The sequence below is a fragment of the Salminus brasiliensis genome, chromosome 14 (assembly GCF_030463535.1).
Source record: "Salminus brasiliensis chromosome 14, fSalBra1.hap2, whole genome shotgun sequence".
Lineage (NCBI taxonomy): Eukaryota > Metazoa > Chordata > Actinopteri > Characiformes > Bryconidae > Salminus > Salminus brasiliensis.
The window spans coordinates 7,163,010-7,182,399 of NC_132891.1; the positions used below are offsets into that span (position 1 = coordinate 7,163,010).

The following is a 19,390-nucleotide window of genomic DNA, read 5'->3' on the forward strand; positions in this document are numbered from 1 at the left end:
AGGCGGCGCACGCGGCCTGAGAGCGAGGGAGAGCGAGGGAGAGAGAGGGAGAGGCGGAGAGCGAAAGAGAAAAAAGAGAGTGCGAGAAGGAGAGGAGCACAGGCACACATTAGCAAGCATTAACACACACACACACACACACACACACACACACACACACGTCTATGCATTATTTAGCCCAGGCCAGTGTGGCAGATACAGCGTGGCCTTACTGGTGCACTTAGCACCAAGCCACAGCTCTTTTAAGCACAGAGAGAAAGAGCAGTGCCATCCAGCTCAAAACAACAACAATCCACCCCTGAGAAGCAGGCCAGGCTTCAGAGCTGTATAAGGGAATACGGAGGAGCCGTAACCACAAGCACAACCCCATCACAGAGCCTACTACACCGCACTGCACTACTGAACGTATGCCTGAGGAAGGCAAAGAGCTGAAAACTGAGGCTAATCTAACTCCGATTATTTCATCCATTCAAACAACAAACGGTCAAAGCAGACAAGGTCAGAGCATGTCCGTCATCCTCACCAGGCTTCTCACCATCAGCTGACGTACAAAACTCCAGTGAAACAGCAGTAATTATCTGGCAGTGAGCGTGAGCCTGTGATCCTGTGAGCCTGTTTTTAACTCCTACACCACCCTATTCCTCTGCCTCATCTCCTCAACAACACATTTCTCCACCCTATCTTCAGAGCGCCCCGTTACTACACTACATCTCCTCAACAACACATTCCTCTGCCATCATCTCCACCACACCTATTCCTCCACCTCATGTCCTCAACAACACATTCCTCTGCCATCATCTCCACCACACCTATTCCTCCACCTCATGTCCTCAACAACACATTCCTCTGCCATCATCTCCACCACACTTATTCCTCCACCTCATCTCCTCAACAACACATTCCTCTGCCATCATCTCCACCACACTTATTCCTCCACCTCATCTCCTCAACAACACATTTCTCCACCACATCTTCACAGCACCCCGTTACTACACTACATCTCCTGAACACCACATTCCTCCACCCCTTAGCTCCACCCTATCTCCTCATGATCACATTTCTCAAACTCCATCTCTACAAATCCCCATTTCTCCACCCTCCACCCTCAGTGGCTCGTTACTCTGCTCAATGTCCTCAACACCTATTCCTTCACCCCATCTCCTCAACAACACATTCCTCTGCCATCATCTCCACCACACTTATTCCTCCACCACATCTTCACAGCACCCCGTTACTACACTACATCTCCCCAACACCACATTCCTACACACTACTACACTAAACAAAATGGTGCTCCACCATCAGACGTCTGAGCATCAGTGTACTTTGTAAAGTACAGAAGTGTATGGACTGGGGTGCGGGTGTAGGCTACAGGAATAGGAAACTGTCAGACAGCCACAGCTGCGCACAGCCTACTAAAAATAACCTCTCTGTGGTTTCTGTGGTGTAACGCTTGCTCTGCGTTTATTGGGGATAAATAGTCTATGGTGAAGTTTCTTCACGATAAAGGTCAAAAGTCCTGATTAGCATTATTTCCATATTACTACTACAATAAAATGATTTATCGGTGGATAGGTTTAAATACTGGACATTAGAGGTGTAAGAAATGTTGCTGGGGTTTTTTTTTGAATATCAAATGAATATCAGAATATCACTGTAGCACTGACACACCTTTTCCATGGGTATATCACAAATCATCATTCGTGATGGTGGGGAGGGGGGGGGGTATTTTGTGCACACACCCAAACTTAAATAACTGGGCTTTTTATATATCAACTATAAATTGCAGGGGTTTAGTTCTATTGGAGAACTTTTATTCATCAGAGCCAAACTAATCTGTGCACAATATAATCACAGCTTTATAGATTCATTTTAAAAATATAAACAAGTTGCTTATTACTGATATAATCAATAGTCTCAGCCCTAACAACAATAATAATAATAATAATAATAATAATAATAATAAAACGTTTGTTATCGTTCTGCTCTGTTCTTTAAAAGGCACTGATGCATAACTCTCTCCCTTCATCCGCTGGAAGATTACTGCTGGAACAATTAGAAAAGTCTGTCAGCTGGAACAACAGGGATTTGGCAGGTCTCTATGGTTGACTTTCTCCCCAAAGTCTTAGAGCCATCAGCACAAAATGCAAACCCCCATACATCCAACCCCCTACAGACTGGCCACACATCAAGAGAGCTACATGCTTGGAAGTTTAGTGTGTAGCTGTGGGTTATTAAAAGACAGAATTATTACACCAAAAAACTCACTAACGGTTCTCTGAGTGAGAACATCGAAGAACCACCTTTATTTCTGTAAAGAAGCTCATTTAAAAGAGATCTGAGACGTTATGTGGTGTACGGTTCTTTAAGGTTCTTTAACCCTTAAGATGGTTCTTCATGCTCACGCATCTCATTGCCATTAAAACAGTTCTCTAAAGAACTGAGGATCCTCTGAAGAACCACAAGTGATTCTTCTACTACATCGTTTTGAAGAGTGTATATCCGAAGGTTCAGCACCTTCTGCCCTCAGTCACTCTTCACTTCATGTTTTTAGATCTTCAACATTTTGAATTAAGTCCTCAAATTCTAACAGGGCTCCTGTGTTTTAAGTTTAAGTTTTAAGTCTTAAGTTTTGTGTTTATCTTTGGTCTGGTTTCACATTTTATTTATTAGACCAGTGACTCACCTACTCCTTTGGTAGACCCGCCCCCTTCTCCCAGACCAAGCATGTCTCAAACCACCTTCTTTAAGCTTACAGTGCAAAAGCAGAGCAGATTTTCCCCCTGGATACCCAGTCCTCAGAGAAAGGACAACTCGTAAAATGGTCATGGGCATGGGTCATGGGCACCTAAGGTTCACTAATGCGATCCATAGAGGGCTTAAATGGATGTGCTGCTAACGTCTTGGTGCCAGATACCACAGGATTACTTCAGAGGTCTTGTGGCTGAATGTCTGGAATGGTCAGATCTATTGTCGCGGCACGATTGCTCAATATTAGGCAGGTGGCACTAAAGTTATGGCTGACTGGTTTATCGGTATAAAAGCAGAGTGATCTAATGACCTTGCCTTATTCACTACAGCTACACTACTGTAGCTACAAACACAGCCAGACCTCTTGAAACTGTACACAAAAACAACGTTACCACGCAGAACTATCAAAAACACAAACCTTCCAAACATGATCCAGCAGGAACTTTAGTTTGATAAAGCAAAAGCATTTAATGTTAGTGGCCTTAAATGTGCATTAAAAAAGAAATAGATCATTAGCATCGTACAGCTTATGAGTAACTGTTCTCATTTATCACAAAAAATGCAAGAAAGAAAAAAGAAATGCTGCTTAAGGTAGCGATTAAGCCACAATTCCCTTCATCTACTCCAACTATTATTACAAAATGTGCAATGTAGTAAATAATCACATAAGATTACAACAAAATATTAGCATGATAAAGAAATCCCACATTTTAAATCAAAATATGCAAAGTCTGCATTTTGTGTCTACAACATAAATATAGCCATTTTCTTTACTATTCAAAATGACCAGTAAAATTGATAATGGTAAAATTATATTTGGGTACATTTAGGTATAATATCTGGCCATACAAAACCATGCAAGTGCCAATCTGGCAGGTCAGAACTATCTCAAAACTATCAATGTCTTAGGCCTCAGTCAGTGTCATTCCAATGTATACATTCTAAATATTCTCAAGTTAAAAGCTATTTTAAATGGTGTATCTGCATTATTTTATACATGATCTTTATTTATTTATATATAATTATTTATTACAATTATTTTTGTATCTTTACCCATGTGTCGGTATTGACCGATCTTCAGAGCAGATATGCGATCAGTAATCGGGAGCTAATTCAGCTGATTATATGATTCATATTTTGAAAGTTGCTGCAGCTTTGCATGAGACCACAGCATGCTGTAGTTCCTCAATCAACAGCTAGATGACAATACGGAAGTCCATTCCATGAGCATCAGTCTGCCGTTTTGTTTCTGAGCTCCACAGAGCAGTTCTGATTACCAAGTCTGCCTGGAATGTAGCATCCAGCTCCGCCCTCGATCCGTATCGGTGATCAGCTGACAGTACTTAAAGATGATCAGTGATTGGTAGAAACCCCAGAAACACTGATCAGTCCATCTGTACGTTTCTCTAGAAGTGTTCAATTCACACTAATCCAATCACGATGCCACAGTCTGCAACCTAATAACTCAATTAAGCTGAAAATTCCAGGTAAACTGGTCAAATTTCCCAAATTTTGGATAAAAAAAAAATTTGTGGATATCTGCAGTAGATGTTCTACAACTACTAAACGAGAGCTTTCTGAAGATCAAACTGAACACGCTCAATGCTGGATGCTGAAAAGGGAAGTCTGTATTTTTACTGCTCAAGTACACAAGACTGAATTAATCAGCTAATTAACAGGTTTAGTAATTAACAGTAGTGTGTTCGAGCAGAGAAATCACCAAACTGGACTCTGACCCTCAGTTCCCCACCCCTATATCATGGCAAGGCAAACCCATAAGCTCAGAAGCATGACCACTCACTTTCCGATTCAAGTAGAAGGGATCGAGGTCTTCCAGTGGCGTCGCCACCATTTTTGAGGGGACGTCGCCGTAGATGAACGGCAAGCTTTTGCCCGCCTCCAGGTCACTGTTAGGCTTGGGCTTGTTCTCGTCGTCATCATCGCGGTAACTGCTGTCAGGCTTGGGCGGAGGCTTTGCTTTCTCCTCGGCGATGCGCTTGTCAATGTTAACCAGAGATTCTGGGGTAAACAATTTGAAGCTGTCAGGTCCTGGCGGTGCGAGCAGGGGTGCAGCCATGTTTTCATCCTGCAGCGACGGCTTCTTTAGTTATATATCATCCAGGGCAGCTGTGACAGGGGAAAGAGGAAAAAGGCCACACCAATGAAGTCAGCAAACAACAAAGAAGATCATCTCAGTCTGTTTGCACTAGAGTGGACGTAAAGGAGTACTCCAGCAGTTTCTCTACCTGATCTCCTTCTGCTGCATATCACCACTGTCCCACTAAAACCTTGTGCACTGTATGGACATATGAGTATTGGGACACCTGATCAATCATCAGTATAAAAACTGTAAATATTCAATGCCGTTAGTGAGGTCAGGATGTTGGATGATCAACACCCCAGCTCATCCCCAACTTCCCAACTCATCCCAAAAGTACTAGATAGAGCGCAAACCATCATTCCAGAGAATACAGTTCCAATGCTCCACAGCTCAATGCTGGGGACCTTTATACCCCTCTAGCCTACCCTTGGCATTAGGCAAGCCCATCAACTCAATATACACTTACAATAGAAGCCAATGGGCAGGTGCTGAAGCTTTAAAATGCTGGAGTGTTCCTTTAAATAAAACCACTCTCTATAGTAGCTATAGTAATTGTTATTTTAGACACTGCACACTTGAATACATTATTAATTACATAGTAAATACTCCACAATAACGCTAAGAGAGGGTTAGTAAAGAATGCTTATGAAACCAGGTAAAATACAGAGATACAATTAATACAAATGGACAAGTGAGCAGTACCAGGTACGGCAGACAAAGCTCATTTTAGGGGGAGACATCAAACACACACACACACTCAAGCCTCCACAAACCTAAAAATAACAGCTTACAGTTCAAACAACACAATGTTGCTAAATTTAGAGTGAGTTAAAAAGGACCCAGCACTAGATCCTGCATGACTCACACACTTATATGGGAGATGAAAAATAGCCACGGTTATGAAGGCCTGCAGGTGGAACCGAACCCTTCTGTGCACATTAAGCTACATTCTGATAAACCACATATTGAGAGTATCAGATTCCTAATCCTTGGTATGGAAACATGTGGATACAGGAGAAAGGTACATATTTACATCGGTCTGCTGAGAATTCACACTGTGTGTATATATATATATATATATATATATATATATATATATATATATATATATATAGTATGTAAGGTTTTTTATTGCAAATGGATTTGGAGCATTTCTATTGGTCCATTTATCATAAACATCTAATGCAATGTAAAGACCAACTGCCAGTTTCACATCATGGCGATTAGTTCTCACAGGGACAATCTATAAAGTAAATCCTATGTGTCACTTCTTTCAGTGTACAAATCAAAGACTAGAATGCTGATGTATGTGCTTCTGTCCTAATGAGCAGTAATAAAATGCGGGTGGGTAACGAGGGGGACACACCTTATGTCACTGAGGCAGTGTGTATTCTGTGGGGAGGGGGGAAGGGGGTGAGAGATGGAGCAAATGTAAACCACACTGTCCAGGCAATCCTGTGTGTGTTGCATTTTCTGCTGATTCATAAATCAGCCAGCGTTTGACAGGCACTTACAAGCCAGACACTTAAACAAGCTTACCAACCCTGACATTACTGAACCACCAATCATGAGCACATCACTACATTCTTCATTCCATCAACCTCCACAGCCATCTCTCACTGTGCGCTAAATGCTCGTGAAAAAACCCAAGCTGTAGAGCGACAGTGGTCTACACTCTTAAAACCTTACATACAGCTGTGTGTGATTACGACCTTTTGGTTATATGATACAGTTCTATATAAGACCTTGTGGTCAGGTTGATTATGATTATGACCTTCTGATTGTGTCAACATGGTCCTTTAAAAAAGGTTCTCGTATGCTTTCACAGCAAATAATCCTTTTTGGCACCTTTATCTTTAAGAATGAGCTTCCATAACCTCCCCAGGCTCTTCACACATGCATTCTAACCTCTTTCCTAGCATGACCCTGGGTGACGACCTTACTAGCTAAACAGTATCAGTCCCTCAGGCACTATATCGTTGTTATCCAATGCAGAATAACAGCAAACTAAAAAAAAGCCAGGTCGACCATCTAACCATATACTTAAGTTCCAGTACAAATTCCAGGATTTATAACTCAACATATGTCTCTCAGTGCATATTTCACCCTGTAAGCCTCCAATAGGTGCTTCCCAATATAACACCTAACACATGCAACTCTCAGTATAATTACCAGTATAGCTTCTAGTGCAGGTAACCCCAGTAGAATTTACAATATATAACTCATAGTACATATAATCCTCAATTTTACTCCCTCAGTACAACGTTACTCTTACTGCAATCCCAATATAGCTTACAACATTTGTAACTCAGTAAAATTTCAAAAATAACTAAGTGTAATTCCCAATACAGCCTGAAATACAGGTAACCCCCAGACCAATTCCCAAAATAACTCCAGGAACACATTATTCCTATTGTAATTCCCAAAACAGCTTCCAATATGTATAACTCCTCCCATTTCCCAATATAGCATGTGATTCATAATGTAATTTTCAATAGTTTTCAAATGTGTCATTTCCAATATTACCCACAGGGTATGTTATTACTAGTGTAGTTTATTAATACCGCCTCCAACACATGTAACGCCCAGTACGGTTTCCAACATACCTCCCAGTACACACAATTCCTAGTGTAATATCCAGTACATCTTTGTATACTTCCTGCATAACCACCAGTACACACAGATATACCTCCCAGCGCAGTTCACGTACACACAGTACACAGAAACACATCCAGCATATGGGAATTTCATTAATGGGAGCTGTCCATTCAGCACCATCACTAAAACTCAACTGCTGAGACTCGTGAGTCTGTTTCTTCTGATTTTAGCTACAAAGGCCCAAAAAATCCCTCCAGTTACTCAGGAAGGCCAGCTCAGCCCAGGCCAGCCCACGCCAGCCCAACTCAGCCCAGCCCAACTCAGCCCAGCCCAACTCAGCCCAGCCCAACTCAGCCCAGCCCAACTCAGCCCAGCCCAGCCCAACTCTTCAAGAAGGCCAGATGCAGCAGGCAGTTCAACCCAAGGCAATTCCAGCAACATGATCCGGGGCCTTTTCAGTATTTGTAGCGCTGTGATGATGTCAGATAGGTTGCCAGGTTCGCAGGCGAGTGGCCAAGCGAGACGACCCTCCTAACACGAGCTGGAACCGGCCCCTCTTTCATGCAATATGTCGTGGAAACGCTTTACATAAGTGCGACCCACGAAAGCTTTAGGTGGGCTATCTGCACGACAACACCGTCGAGGCGACAGCGCTGAACACGACCACCAGCTATCAGGCAGCTCTTGTTATGATGATCAATTCGAATTTTGCTGCCCTCGCGTGACGGAAACAGCAGGCATTGATCCCTCTGCATGCGCGGACACTGCGCGCTGCCCATGGCTTTACGCAATAAGACCAACAAAAAAAGAAGAAGGCAGCGTGGCTGCGCAGTCAGAGCCCACCGTGCTTACCTTACCTTAGGCTTGATCAGCTGCTCCAACACGCCATTTGGGCTCGGACCCCCTCACGTGCCCGGTTACAACTCAATCGCTCAAATAGAAAAGCTGCATCCACACAGGCTACACACACACACATATACACACGCGCACACTGCACAGCCAGGGGTCTGCACGGGCCCAAAAGCAGGCAGGACGGATGAATGAATGGCAATGCTGCAGTGTACCGTTTCCTGTTTTCCCGTTTCCCCTGTTTTCCTGTCGTGTTCACTGCCTTGCGAGAAAAAGCGAAAAAGGCAGAATGGTGCAAAAACAAGAAACATGCAACAAAAAAAAAGCATGCACGCGCCACGGGGAAACCTGATCAATGCACACCGCGCGCGCACAGAAACACAAACCTAAGACGACGTGAAACGCTCGTTTTTTCTAGCTCTCTCTCTCTCTCCCCCCACTCTCTCTCTCTCTCTCTCTCTCTCTCTCTCAAGAAAAAAAAGCTGCCTGCCTGCGCACCACACCCGACCAACCTGCATCCACCCCACGATCAATACGACAGCTAATGGCTGGAAAACACGAGAACGTCTGCGTATTTTTCAGAGCGCGTGCTTAAATAAAAAAAAAACCCAAAAAAACATAAAAAAAAAAAATTAAGCAAAATATAAATACACGTGCAATAAAAGCCAAGGCTGGATTTTTGGCTGTATGCTCTGGTGGGTGACGTCTGCACGAAGCCCCTCGCCTGGCCGTGTCTAATACAAAAGCACTTCATGGAAAAACGCCTGGAAACGCAGAATGGGGCAGTTTGAAGGGGGTCAGCCATGCTGAGGGTGATAGAGTGGGTGATGCCATTCATCGCATTGCATTACATTAGCCATCTTTAAACTGGCGGGCCATTGCCCCATTGCTCAAGCGAGCCATGAAACGACATCAACAGCCAGGCTTATGCTAAAGTCATATGTTATATGGAATGTAATTTCCCAATTTACGCTGGAAAAACGTGTCCGAGACCCCCCCAGCCCCCCATTCCGCTGCGTTATTATGTCCAGGGTGTCTGTAGCTATTATTTGTAGCTCTGGCCATTGCGCGGTCAGTCGCTGCAATCCAAGCCTTCGACATGCCCACTCCTCCCTGCAGCTATTCCGTCCCTTTTCTCACACGCCATTCAAACGCATGCAAGCCCAAGCTGAGCGCACACTCACTGTGGAGCGAGGTTAAAGGCGAGCCAGAAGCGAGACGCTGGACTGCAGATGTGGGAAAGCTCCTGAAGAAACTGCGGTGGTCGCCATGTTGATGCTGCTGCCGAGCTGCTGCTGCTGCTGCTGCCTGTGTGTGCAGTTGCTCTGCATTATTGATGGCAGTCAGCAAATCCACCCATCTCTCCCTAAGAAACAGCACCTTTCCGTTCGTTCGCCTTTAAAGCCGTTCAAAGCAAACAGCAGCAGATTTCAGCTGAAAAGAGCGTCGAGCAGATATGTGAGCACCCCCTCACTCCCGGAGGCAGCCCCAAACCGACTGAATGGGTGTGATTAACAGCAGGCCTGCGACTGAGCTGGGGGACACGACTGTTGAGGGGCAGGGGAAGACAGACACTACCAGCTGGACGGACTTACAGACATGCTGAGGTCAACACAGTGAAATTATCCAGTGCTTGGAGATTATATTTACTGTTTATTCCTTATAACATTTCCTGAGGTGTAGTTTAGATGGTATGTTCTATTCTGACATGCACTGTGTGTTTAGACCTATTGCTTTAAGCTGCACCTGAGAATATGTGTATATATATGCATCAATAGTGCAATATATTATTATTATTATTATTAATAGTAGTAGTAGTAATATTAAAGGTGGGTCTTTGAGAGAGTATATGTATATATATATGTTTGAGAGTATATATATATATATATATATATATATATATATATATAAATTGTCACTATTTAGCATTTCTTGAACATCATTATTTATCTTTATCTACTTAATTTTGTAATTGTGTTTTGTAAAAATATATATATTAATATTATACACATACTATACAAGTGCAATAACAATTAACAAACCTAAACCATGTGTTTAAAAAATTTTTTTTTTTTCTTTTTTTAATACAGGTAAATTGTCACTATTTATCATTTCTTGAACATCATTATCTTTATTTACTTAATTTTGTAATTGTGTTTATGTAAAAACATATATATTAATGCGGAAATTATGTGTGTGTGTGTGTGTGTGTGTGTGTGTGTGTGTGTAAATTGTCACTATTTATCATTTCTTGAACATCATTATCTTTATCTACTTAATTTTGTAATTGTGTTTAGGTAATATATATATATATATTTGGTATGAAGTGGAACTACAGCAAGCTGTGAGCTGCTCACCTGCCCTTACTGAAGCAGCGAGCTGAATGCTGGGATAAGCTTCCAACATGTTATAGCATAGAGCCTTAAAGGACCACTGTAGAGCATCTCTTAAAATCAGCATCTGCACTGTATGCCTGCTCAGGCTGATCCATTGGCCTCTGTTAGGAGGGAGTTTGGAGTCAGAGCTCTTCTGTGGTCATAAACTGTATAGGCTACGGACGTGGCAGGCAGAGGTTACCTGCTCCTTATGAAATAAAGGGTAATAACAGGGAGATCATTTTGTAATTTTGTTCATCTAAAAAAAATCAATAAATCAAGTGAAAAAATGAGCACACTTGAGTCACGTTTTTCCGACTAAGTCCAGTTATTTTTAAGCTGACGTCAAGACAAGACCAGGTGGGCAATGAAACAATTAAAGGGAAATTGCATCAGAATTTCTATGTAATTCAGTGGCAAACTCTGATTTCTTTACAGTGGTGGTGATTTTATTTTTATTTTATTTACTATTCAAAAATCTCCAGTGAACCTACACGTCTTCACACGTTTCATAAGTAATATTAATCATTTAAAAATTAAGTGCCCTGTATGTTCCTCTCTACTGTAAACTACTGTCTTATGTTATAAGCTTATCTGTCATACAGCACTGTCTCAGGCATCAGGCAACATACCATACACGTTTTTCAAACCACTGTGAATGGCTTAAATTTTTAAAAAATGGGTGGAATTCCCCTTTAAGCATTACATCACACTAATAGATCTATCCATGTTCTTTGGTAACTACTAGTGGACAATGTTTATAGCAAGAAAAACCCATTGAGCCCCATGAATTTAGGCTACATTGAGAATCCTGTGCTAGGATCACATTATTGTAGTTAATGAAGTGGGGCAGATTGGAAACAACAGCTCATTTGTTAAACTGAGCTCAGTGTTACAAGGAAAACTATACCTTATATCCTAAATTATACATTATTTAATAATATAAACATGAACAGTGTTCTACTGAGTCTCATTAGTTTGAATGTGAATTTTGCCAACACTCAGTAATGCTTGTGCAATCTAACAATCGTGAACACCCCTTCCTTCTAATGAATGCATTCAGCTACTTTAGGCTGCACCCATTGCTGGCACACACACAGCTTGTCTAGACCCTGTAGAGAAGCACAGCCAATATAATAGGACCCTTTGGAGCACAGAAACATGAACCTACTGGCACCATGTCTAATGCCAGGCCTGGGCTAGAGGGATGTGGAGCGGTGGAGCGGTGGGACTGAACTGTGTTTTCTGGAATTCTCTGGTGTTACATTCATTTTTTGGGATGGGTTGGGGAGTAAGGGATGAGGTGGTGTGGTAATCGTCCAACATCCTGATATCTCTCTAACGCTCTTGTGGCTGAGTGCGATCAAATAATCACAGAAATGATCCAAAATCAGTTTTCTTTTGTTTTTTAGAAAAACAAGGTGTCCCAATACTTTTGTCCGTATAGTGTATGTGTAGGTGGAGCATAGCTACCATAGATGAGGTGCTTAAGTGAAGTATTATGACATACATGCCCTGATTTGAACTCAGAGCATCACACAGAATATTGAGGGTGCTGATGTCACAGTACAGGTCAGACTGGTCCAATCTCCTCAAATCTGCCCGATTACCATCTTCTCCTCCGCTGCTCCACCTATCCATCCATCTCTTTGCTGAATAGAAGGCATTCGCTGTGCATGAACTAATGCTGTGCATCATCTTCATCGCTAGTTTAATGCTTGCTGGAACTTCAGGTATGATTATTTTGATGATTATTGTTTTGTGGCTCATCATGGGCATGGCAGTCATGTGACGCACCAGTATGGAAGAATTAAATTAATATACAGTTACGTGAAAAAAAAATTGTGAAAATGAAATCCTTTTTAGCGATTTTAAACACATATGAACAAAAGTATTGGGACACCTGCTTAAAGGTTTATTCTACTGTCCAGGGAAGGCTTTCTACTAGATTTTGGAGGAGCACTGCTGTGAGAATTTGATTACATTTAGCACCAAGAGTGTTAGTAGTAGATCCCCACCCCACCTCATCTCCAACTTCCCAACTCATCACTATCCATCTTTCTGGAGAACACAGTTCCACTGCTCCACAGCTCAATGCTGGGGGGCTTTTTACCGATATAGCCCACACCTGGCATTAGGCAGCAAGGTGCCAGTAGGTTCATGTGTGTCTGCTCCAGAGAGTCCTATTCTATTGGCCGTACTTTTCTACAGGACGAGACAAGCTGTGTCAGCAAAGGGTGCAGCTTAAAGAGGCTGAATGCATTCATTAGAAGGGGTGTCCACAAATATTTGGACATACAGTATATTTAAACATATTGAGATTTGATCTTCATGGGAACAATATTGAACATGAAGCAATGGGAATGATGGGAACAATACTGGGAGATGAAGGTCACATAACTGAACCAACAACTGAAAAAAATGTGTAAAATATAATTAGTAGTACTGAAAATGTGTAAAGTTAGAATCAGGTGTAGCACATCAGCAGATGCAGATGATGAGAACATGGTTAGAGAGGATTTTGAAGATTTATTAATTTGATGTTGAAGTGAAGTTAAATTGAGTGGTATCCACACAGTGAGATCCAAAGAGCTCTCTGAGAAAGAAGGTTGTAGATGTTCAAACGTTTATCTATATGAAAAGACATGGTTTTCATGGTATGTCCATTTTTTTTTTGCACGTGACTGTAGATGTGGTGATGTCTCAGCAAATAAGCAGAGCATGTCTGTGTCTTTCAGGCTGTGGACAGAGGCCTATGGTGGCTCCACCCGGTGGCTCCCGTATTTTAGGTGGGCACTTTGCCCCAGAAGGGGCCTGGCCTTGGCAGGTCAGCATACAGTGGATGTACCACCATGTGTGCAGTGGGTCCATAATCAGCCACCAATGGATTCTGTCAGCAGCTCACTGCTTCAGCAGGAGCAGGTAAGCAGCTCACAGCTCGCTGTAGTTACATTCTGGACAGATTGGGAAGATCATTTGAAGGTTATGACCTTGAAAGGTATGACATCTGTGCACAAATAGCTGACATGATGAATCGCTGCATTACAGCAAGGTTTGCTCGTAGCAGTGCTTCATTTTGTTCCACAGAGCTTAAAAGGATCACTGTAGAGCATCTCTTAAAACCTTCATCTTCTGCATCTGCACTGTGTGCCTGCACAGGCTGATCCACTGGCTTCCATTAGATCAGTGTTTTGAGTCAGGGCTTTTCTGCTGTTTTATACATACAGGGAAACAGCTAATTTATTGTCTGTGGTCGTAAACTGTATAGACTACTGTATAAACTATGTGTCCAAAAGTTTATGGACACCTGCTTCTGCATTTGACAGTCACATTTGAGAGTTTCATTTGAAATCAAGGCTGATAATAGGGGGGTTCTGTTCCCTTTGCTGCAGTAACAGCCTCTACTCTTCCGCAAAGGCCTTACACTAGATTTTGGAACACTGCTGTTAGGATTTGATGGCACTCGGCCATGAAAGCATTAGTGAGGTCAAGTGCTGATAAAAGATGATTAGTTACAGATCAGAAATGCTACTATTGGCTGGAGCAGTCAGTCCCACTGCTCCACAGACCAGTACTGCTGGGCTTTATATCCCATCTATCTACTGGATGGCATAGGGTATGGTGACTTTAGACTCATGTATGGTAGGGGGGGGGGGGTATAGGGGGATAGGTTGATTTTAAGGCCCTGGGACTGGAGCCCTAAACAATTACTCATTAATTGAGTATTCTGGCAGAATTATTAGAGTTGTGGGGGTCCAGTGTGATACATATATATTTTTTTATGGGGCCCATAATAATCTCTGTGCAGAGCATCCTGATAGATTGGCAATGCTTTCCATATTAAACAAGCTGTGCACGCACTAGTTAATGCCTGTGTCAGTAATAGGTGCACTATAAAGTAGCTGAACTCACTCATTAAAAGAAGTGTCTATATACTTTTGCACATATAGTGTATCTGTCTAACTCCTTTTCTCAGTGAGAGGGAGCTTCTCTCTAAATTGTACACTGTCATATAACAAATTTGGACACGCCTTGCCAAATGACAGGATATATTTTGTTAAATTTTTAGGTGTAAATATAGTAACAAATCCTCAGTTTCTGTTTATATCAAATGTGCCATAATCTGTGTACATGCCACCGTTCTCATTCTTCCCCAATATGTTTCGATTAAGCTATTAGACAGCAGTCGTGCATTAAAAAAAGTGTGCTTCTGTATAGTATGGGAACGACTGTGTGCGGCTGCAGCTGTACTCTATAAATATAAACGCTCTCTGGATGTTGCGATCCCTCTGAAGTGCTTCTCATGACTGTCAGTCTGTTTCTTGTACATTACAAAGGACAGGCCTGATCTCCAATGGAATCGAACAGTCTCCTCTCAAAGCAGAAGACACCCAGGCTCTTCTAAAGTCATACTGTCTTCACACTAGATGTCAAAATGTTTGTGGACACCCCTTCTAATTAATGCATTCAGCTGCTTTAAGTTGCACCCATTGCTAACACAGATGTGCAAATGCACACACACAGCTTGTCTAGACCCTGTACAGGAGCTTTGCCAATAGAATAGGACCTCTGAAGTGGATAAACATGAACCTATTGGCACCATGCCTAATGCTAGGCCAAGGCTAAAAGGGTATAAAGCCCCCCAACGCTGAGCTGTGGAGCAGTGGAACTGTGGAACTCTGCAGTTCTCTGGAATGATGGTGGTTAGGATGGTCCTCCACATTATTTACAGCAATGCTAGCTGGGTGTCTGAAAATGACTAATTTCAGAATGATACTTTAGTTAAAAATACAAAATAAAAATCTTAAATTCTGAACATCGTCAGCTTTGTTTGAACATTTCACAACAAATTACTGGGAATAAAGTCTCATTAATTACCTTCTTCTATAAAGATGCTGGTTAAAAAGTGAATTTTTCAAATAAGCTCTCCAGATTGTTCTGCCAGAAACTGTCTGTTTTCTCTTCACCTGCTGTTCTGATGCCTGATGTCCTTCAGCGGCTCCTCCAGACTGCAGGTGGTGGCTGGGCTGCACTCTCTGTCAAAGCGGGGGAAGGCTGTCCAGAGCCGCTCTGTGGAAAGAGTTATTGTACACAAGGACTTCGACAAGGATAATTATGAGAATGATGTGGCCCTCCTTCAGCTCCACTCTCCGCTGTTCTTCACCGCTCATGTGCAGCCTGTGTGCACACTTAAAAACGAGGCGGAGGAGAGGGACCTCAGCTTCAGCACCTGCTTCATCAGCGGCTGGGGTAGCACTGAGTTTGAAGGTTTGCTTCGACACAAGTTTTACTCAAATTAAGAACAGAATACTCTGAACCATGGGCTTATTATTGAGCTCTGTACCTTAAGAACTGTTCTCCATGATCTACTAGAAATGATTCAGCAACAGCAGTCAGCAGTCAGGACCTAATGCATGGAATAAGTCATAGTTGTTTGAATAATTGATAGTTATTTGATAATTGATATTATTCGGTATGTACTATGAATAATTCATAGTACATACTGAGTAATTCATAATGGATACCACATCATTTATATTATATACTAAATGATTCATTGAAGAAACTGAATAATTCATAGTCGTTACTGAATAATTAATAGCAGAGACTGAATAATACATTAGGTTATTGACTCATTTAGGTTAGATATTAAATGATGCATAGTAGATACTGAATAATTGATGGTGGATGTTGAATAATTCTAAGTGGATTCTGAATAATTCATAGTAGATACTGAATAATTCATAGTGGATACTGAATAATTGATGGTGGTTATTGAATAATTAATAGTAGATACTGAGTAATTAATAGTGGATACTGAATAATTAATAGTAGAAACTGAATAACTGATGGTGGATATTGAATAATTCATAGTGGATACTGAGTAATTAATAGTAGATACTGAGTAATTAATAGTAGATTCTAAATAATTGATGGTGGTTATTGAATAATTCTAAGTGGATTTTGAATAATTTATAGTAGATACTGAATAATTTATAGTGGTTAATAATTTTAAAAGGTCATAGTACTTCATAGATAGGAGACACTGAATTTCTGAATATGTTATACAAACAATTTGACTTTAATAATTGAAAGCGAACACTAATACTTTATAGTACTGACTGAACATTTACAGCATTTAGCTGACGCTCTAATCCAGAGCGAGGTCACTCGTATTACAGAGGTGGGCCAATGTAGTGTTAGGATAGTGGTGTTATCTGTTGCACCACACCAACCACAATTGACAGTAAACAGTAGGGGTTTCCAAATGGTTCTTGGCCTGGTCACTCTATGAAATAATATTAATAAATGAATAGCATACCTACACTTTAATAAATTAGAAATATTATTGCGCTTCATTCAAATGCAGTCCTATATGTGTATTTATACTGTATTATATACTGTGCTTGCTGAGAAGCTGGGATGAGGACAGGGTATTGGTGTATTGTTATGTGTGTGTGTGTGTGTGTGTGTGTGTGTGTGTGTGTGTGTGTGTGTGTGTGTGTGTGTGTGTGCGCACTCTTACAAATAATGATGTCAAAAATACCCCAAAAACTTTAAAATGGTCTCTTCACCTTCACAGAAAGTACCCCAGCTTTAGGGCCAGTTTTACTATGAGAACGTTATTTTCCAACAAACTCATCACAAAATCCTACTCTGCCTGAAAAGTCAGAGACAGGTGTGTCCTGCAGTGTGTCACAATGTATTTCATGATTTTCTGCTGAAAAAAAAAAAAAAAAAACCCTCAGAAATACCTGCGAGACTAAGCTGTGAAACACAGACATGTCAGCAGGCGTTCCACTTTCTGAAGGTAATGGAAGCTAAAAATAACCATTAAAAACAATCTCCGGCGAGCAGAATGATCGAGCGTTTTATCTGTAGGGAAGTTGGTGGACACACTGAGAGAGGCTGAGGTGGAGCTCATTGACACAGACACATGTAACCAGAGAGACTGGTACAGTGGCTACGTCAGCGATAACATGGTCTGTGCTGGACTGGAGCGTGGAGGTGTTGACACTTGTCAGGTAACGTGCAACAACCATCACAGCCCACATGTCTAACATGCAAGAACACACCATGAGCTTCTTCAGTTTTACACTGGAGCTATGAGGCATTTCTGGAAGTAATGGAGGAACATCGACCTCACTGATCAGCATTCTGCAGTCTACACGCCTAAACCACCACACACCATCTGACACTGTACGACTGACTGTTCTCAGTCAAATCCAGCTCAAGACCAGCCTTTTCTGGTAGCTATGGTGGTCTGCGATGGTTGGAAAGCTGTTTGTCCAGGCAAAACCTACCCTGAGCTGGAAAACCAGCCAGTTAACCAGTTTGTTTACTGACCAGCATTGTGTTTCCATTTGACTTTGATGGTCTTTCAGCTTGGTCTTGCTGGTCATGCTGGTTGACCAGCATGGTCTAGCTTGGTGATACTGGTGGTCTAGCTTGGTTGATCATAGCAGGTTGATCATGCTTGTAGACCAGCTAAACCATCAAACTCAAACAAAAACATACCTTATGCTGGTCAAGACTGGTCAGGAGCTGGCCAGGCTGTGTTTTTCAGCAGGCATGAGCTAGCATGCTTGGCTAGCTCATGTTCATGAGTAAGTGACCGCTCACAGGGAACTACGATACATTGTAAATTTAAAATGAGGACTTTATTAACAAGCTGACACAGTTTGAGAGAGTATGATTATCTAGACATGCTGTTTACACAAGCTAATCGGTGGGTTAAGCTTTCATTACTTGTTAGCATAGCATTAGCCTACTAGGACTTGCTCATTAATGAACACCGCTATGTAAAAACTGTAGCTCCGAGTTTAAGGGTTAAAGGTGTCAGTTTGTCTTTGCATTAAAGGGGGACAGTGGAGGACCCCTGTCCTGTTACAGTGAGGTCACAGGTAGATTCTACATATATGGCGTGACAAGCCACGGAGAGAACTGCGGCCTGCCCAAGAAACCCGGCCTGTACGCCCGTGCTAGCCGCTACGCAACATGGGTCAGGAAGACACAGGAACGGTTTTCCTCAGCTGCAGAACTAAACCCAGGCCTACACGTCATCATCATCCTCATCCTGCTCTACCAAGCCTGGACACTCATCTGAGACACCACTGACCAGCAACTGAGTCTTTCTGACCGCCGTGTGCTGATAAAAATGTGTCAGTTAAGCAGAATTAAGCCTAATCAGACTCTTCTTCACTGGATCTAACCAAACGCTCTGGTCTCCACACAGAGTAAATGTAGTTGTAGATGATTTGCTGTTGTGCAACAGGAGAAAGTGAACGGCAGGGAAAGAGGGAAAGACATTAGCAACACGAGCTTTGTAGCCTGTAAAAACAGAAAGAAGGGAAGGGCAATAAGGAGAAGTAAAACCAGAGTATCTGTGTACTTGATTCCACAGCTGCCCCATTTCTTTAGTAGCACTGAAGCTCGTAACCAACATAGCTAACATAGCTAACATAGCTAGCAGTAATGGGAGTTTATTACTTAATTAGCGTTAGCCTGATCATGTGCTGCATCTGAACTAATTCTTCTTGCCCATGTGGTTTATAATGAGGTTTATAGTGGTTGGTGTGGTGCAACAGATAACACCACTACCTTCCATTGAGCTACCACACCATGACTGGGGTTCGATTCTGGGGTTCGATTCCCAGTCTGCGCTACACCAGTACGAGTCCAAACCAATAAGACTCCTAACACTAGGTTGGCTCAC

The 19,390-nt window shown here is 42.0% G+C and overlaps 2 protein-coding genes across 11 annotated transcripts in view; one reads left to right on the top strand and one right to left on the bottom strand.

Annotated features, from left to right (window-relative positions):
* The window catches only part of scn8aa (sodium channel, voltage gated, type VIII, alpha subunit a), a 55,727-nt gene extending 45,886 nt beyond the window's left edge, over nt 1–9,841 (bottom strand). For 6 of the 10 annotated variants that reach the window (XM_072696272.1, XM_072696268.1, XM_072696271.1 and 3 more), the window contains exons 1-2: nt 9,484–9,841; nt 4,553–4,878 (exon numbers count right to left, since the gene is read on the bottom strand). In XM_072696272.1, the coding sequence (XP_072552373.1) occupies nt 4,553–4,828 (276 nt within the window). In that variant the 5' untranslated portion in view covers nt 4,829–4,878; nt 9,484–9,841. Of the gene's footprint in view, nt 1–4,552; nt 4,879–8,302; nt 8,734–9,483 lie in introns of those variants that run through there. The other 4 variants (XM_072696273.1, XM_072696266.1, XM_072696263.1 and 1 more) reach the window with 4 other exon arrangements.
* Nucleotides 6,191–18,781, top strand: LOC140577446 (chymotrypsin-like elastase family member 2A). The gene is made up of 7 exons (XM_072697431.1): nt 6,191–6,265; nt 7,681–7,875; nt 12,335–12,407; nt 13,413–13,599; nt 15,665–15,942; nt 17,557–17,699; nt 18,536–18,781. The coding sequence occupies exons 1-7, from the start codon at nt 6,191–6,193 to the stop codon at nt 18,779–18,781; spliced, it is 1,197 nt and encodes a 398-aa protein (XP_072553532.1).
* Nucleotides 18,782–19,390: the final 609 nt, after the last annotated feature.

Bases quoted from the DNA above. Each gene is read 5' to 3' on its own strand.
- LOC140577446 (XM_072697431.1), top strand. From the start codon at position 6,191: ATGCGGGTGGGTAACGAGGGGGACACACCTTATGTCACTGAGGCAGTG. The intron at 7,876-12,334 runs GCAATTCCAGCA...TTTGCTGAATAG, and splicing joins AGCAGGCAGTTCAACCCAAG to AAGGCATTCGCTGTGCATGA. The intron at 13,600-15,664 runs AGCAGCTCACAG...ATGCCTGATGTC, and splicing joins TGCTTCAGCAGGAGCAGGTA to CTTCAGCGGCTCCTCCAGAC.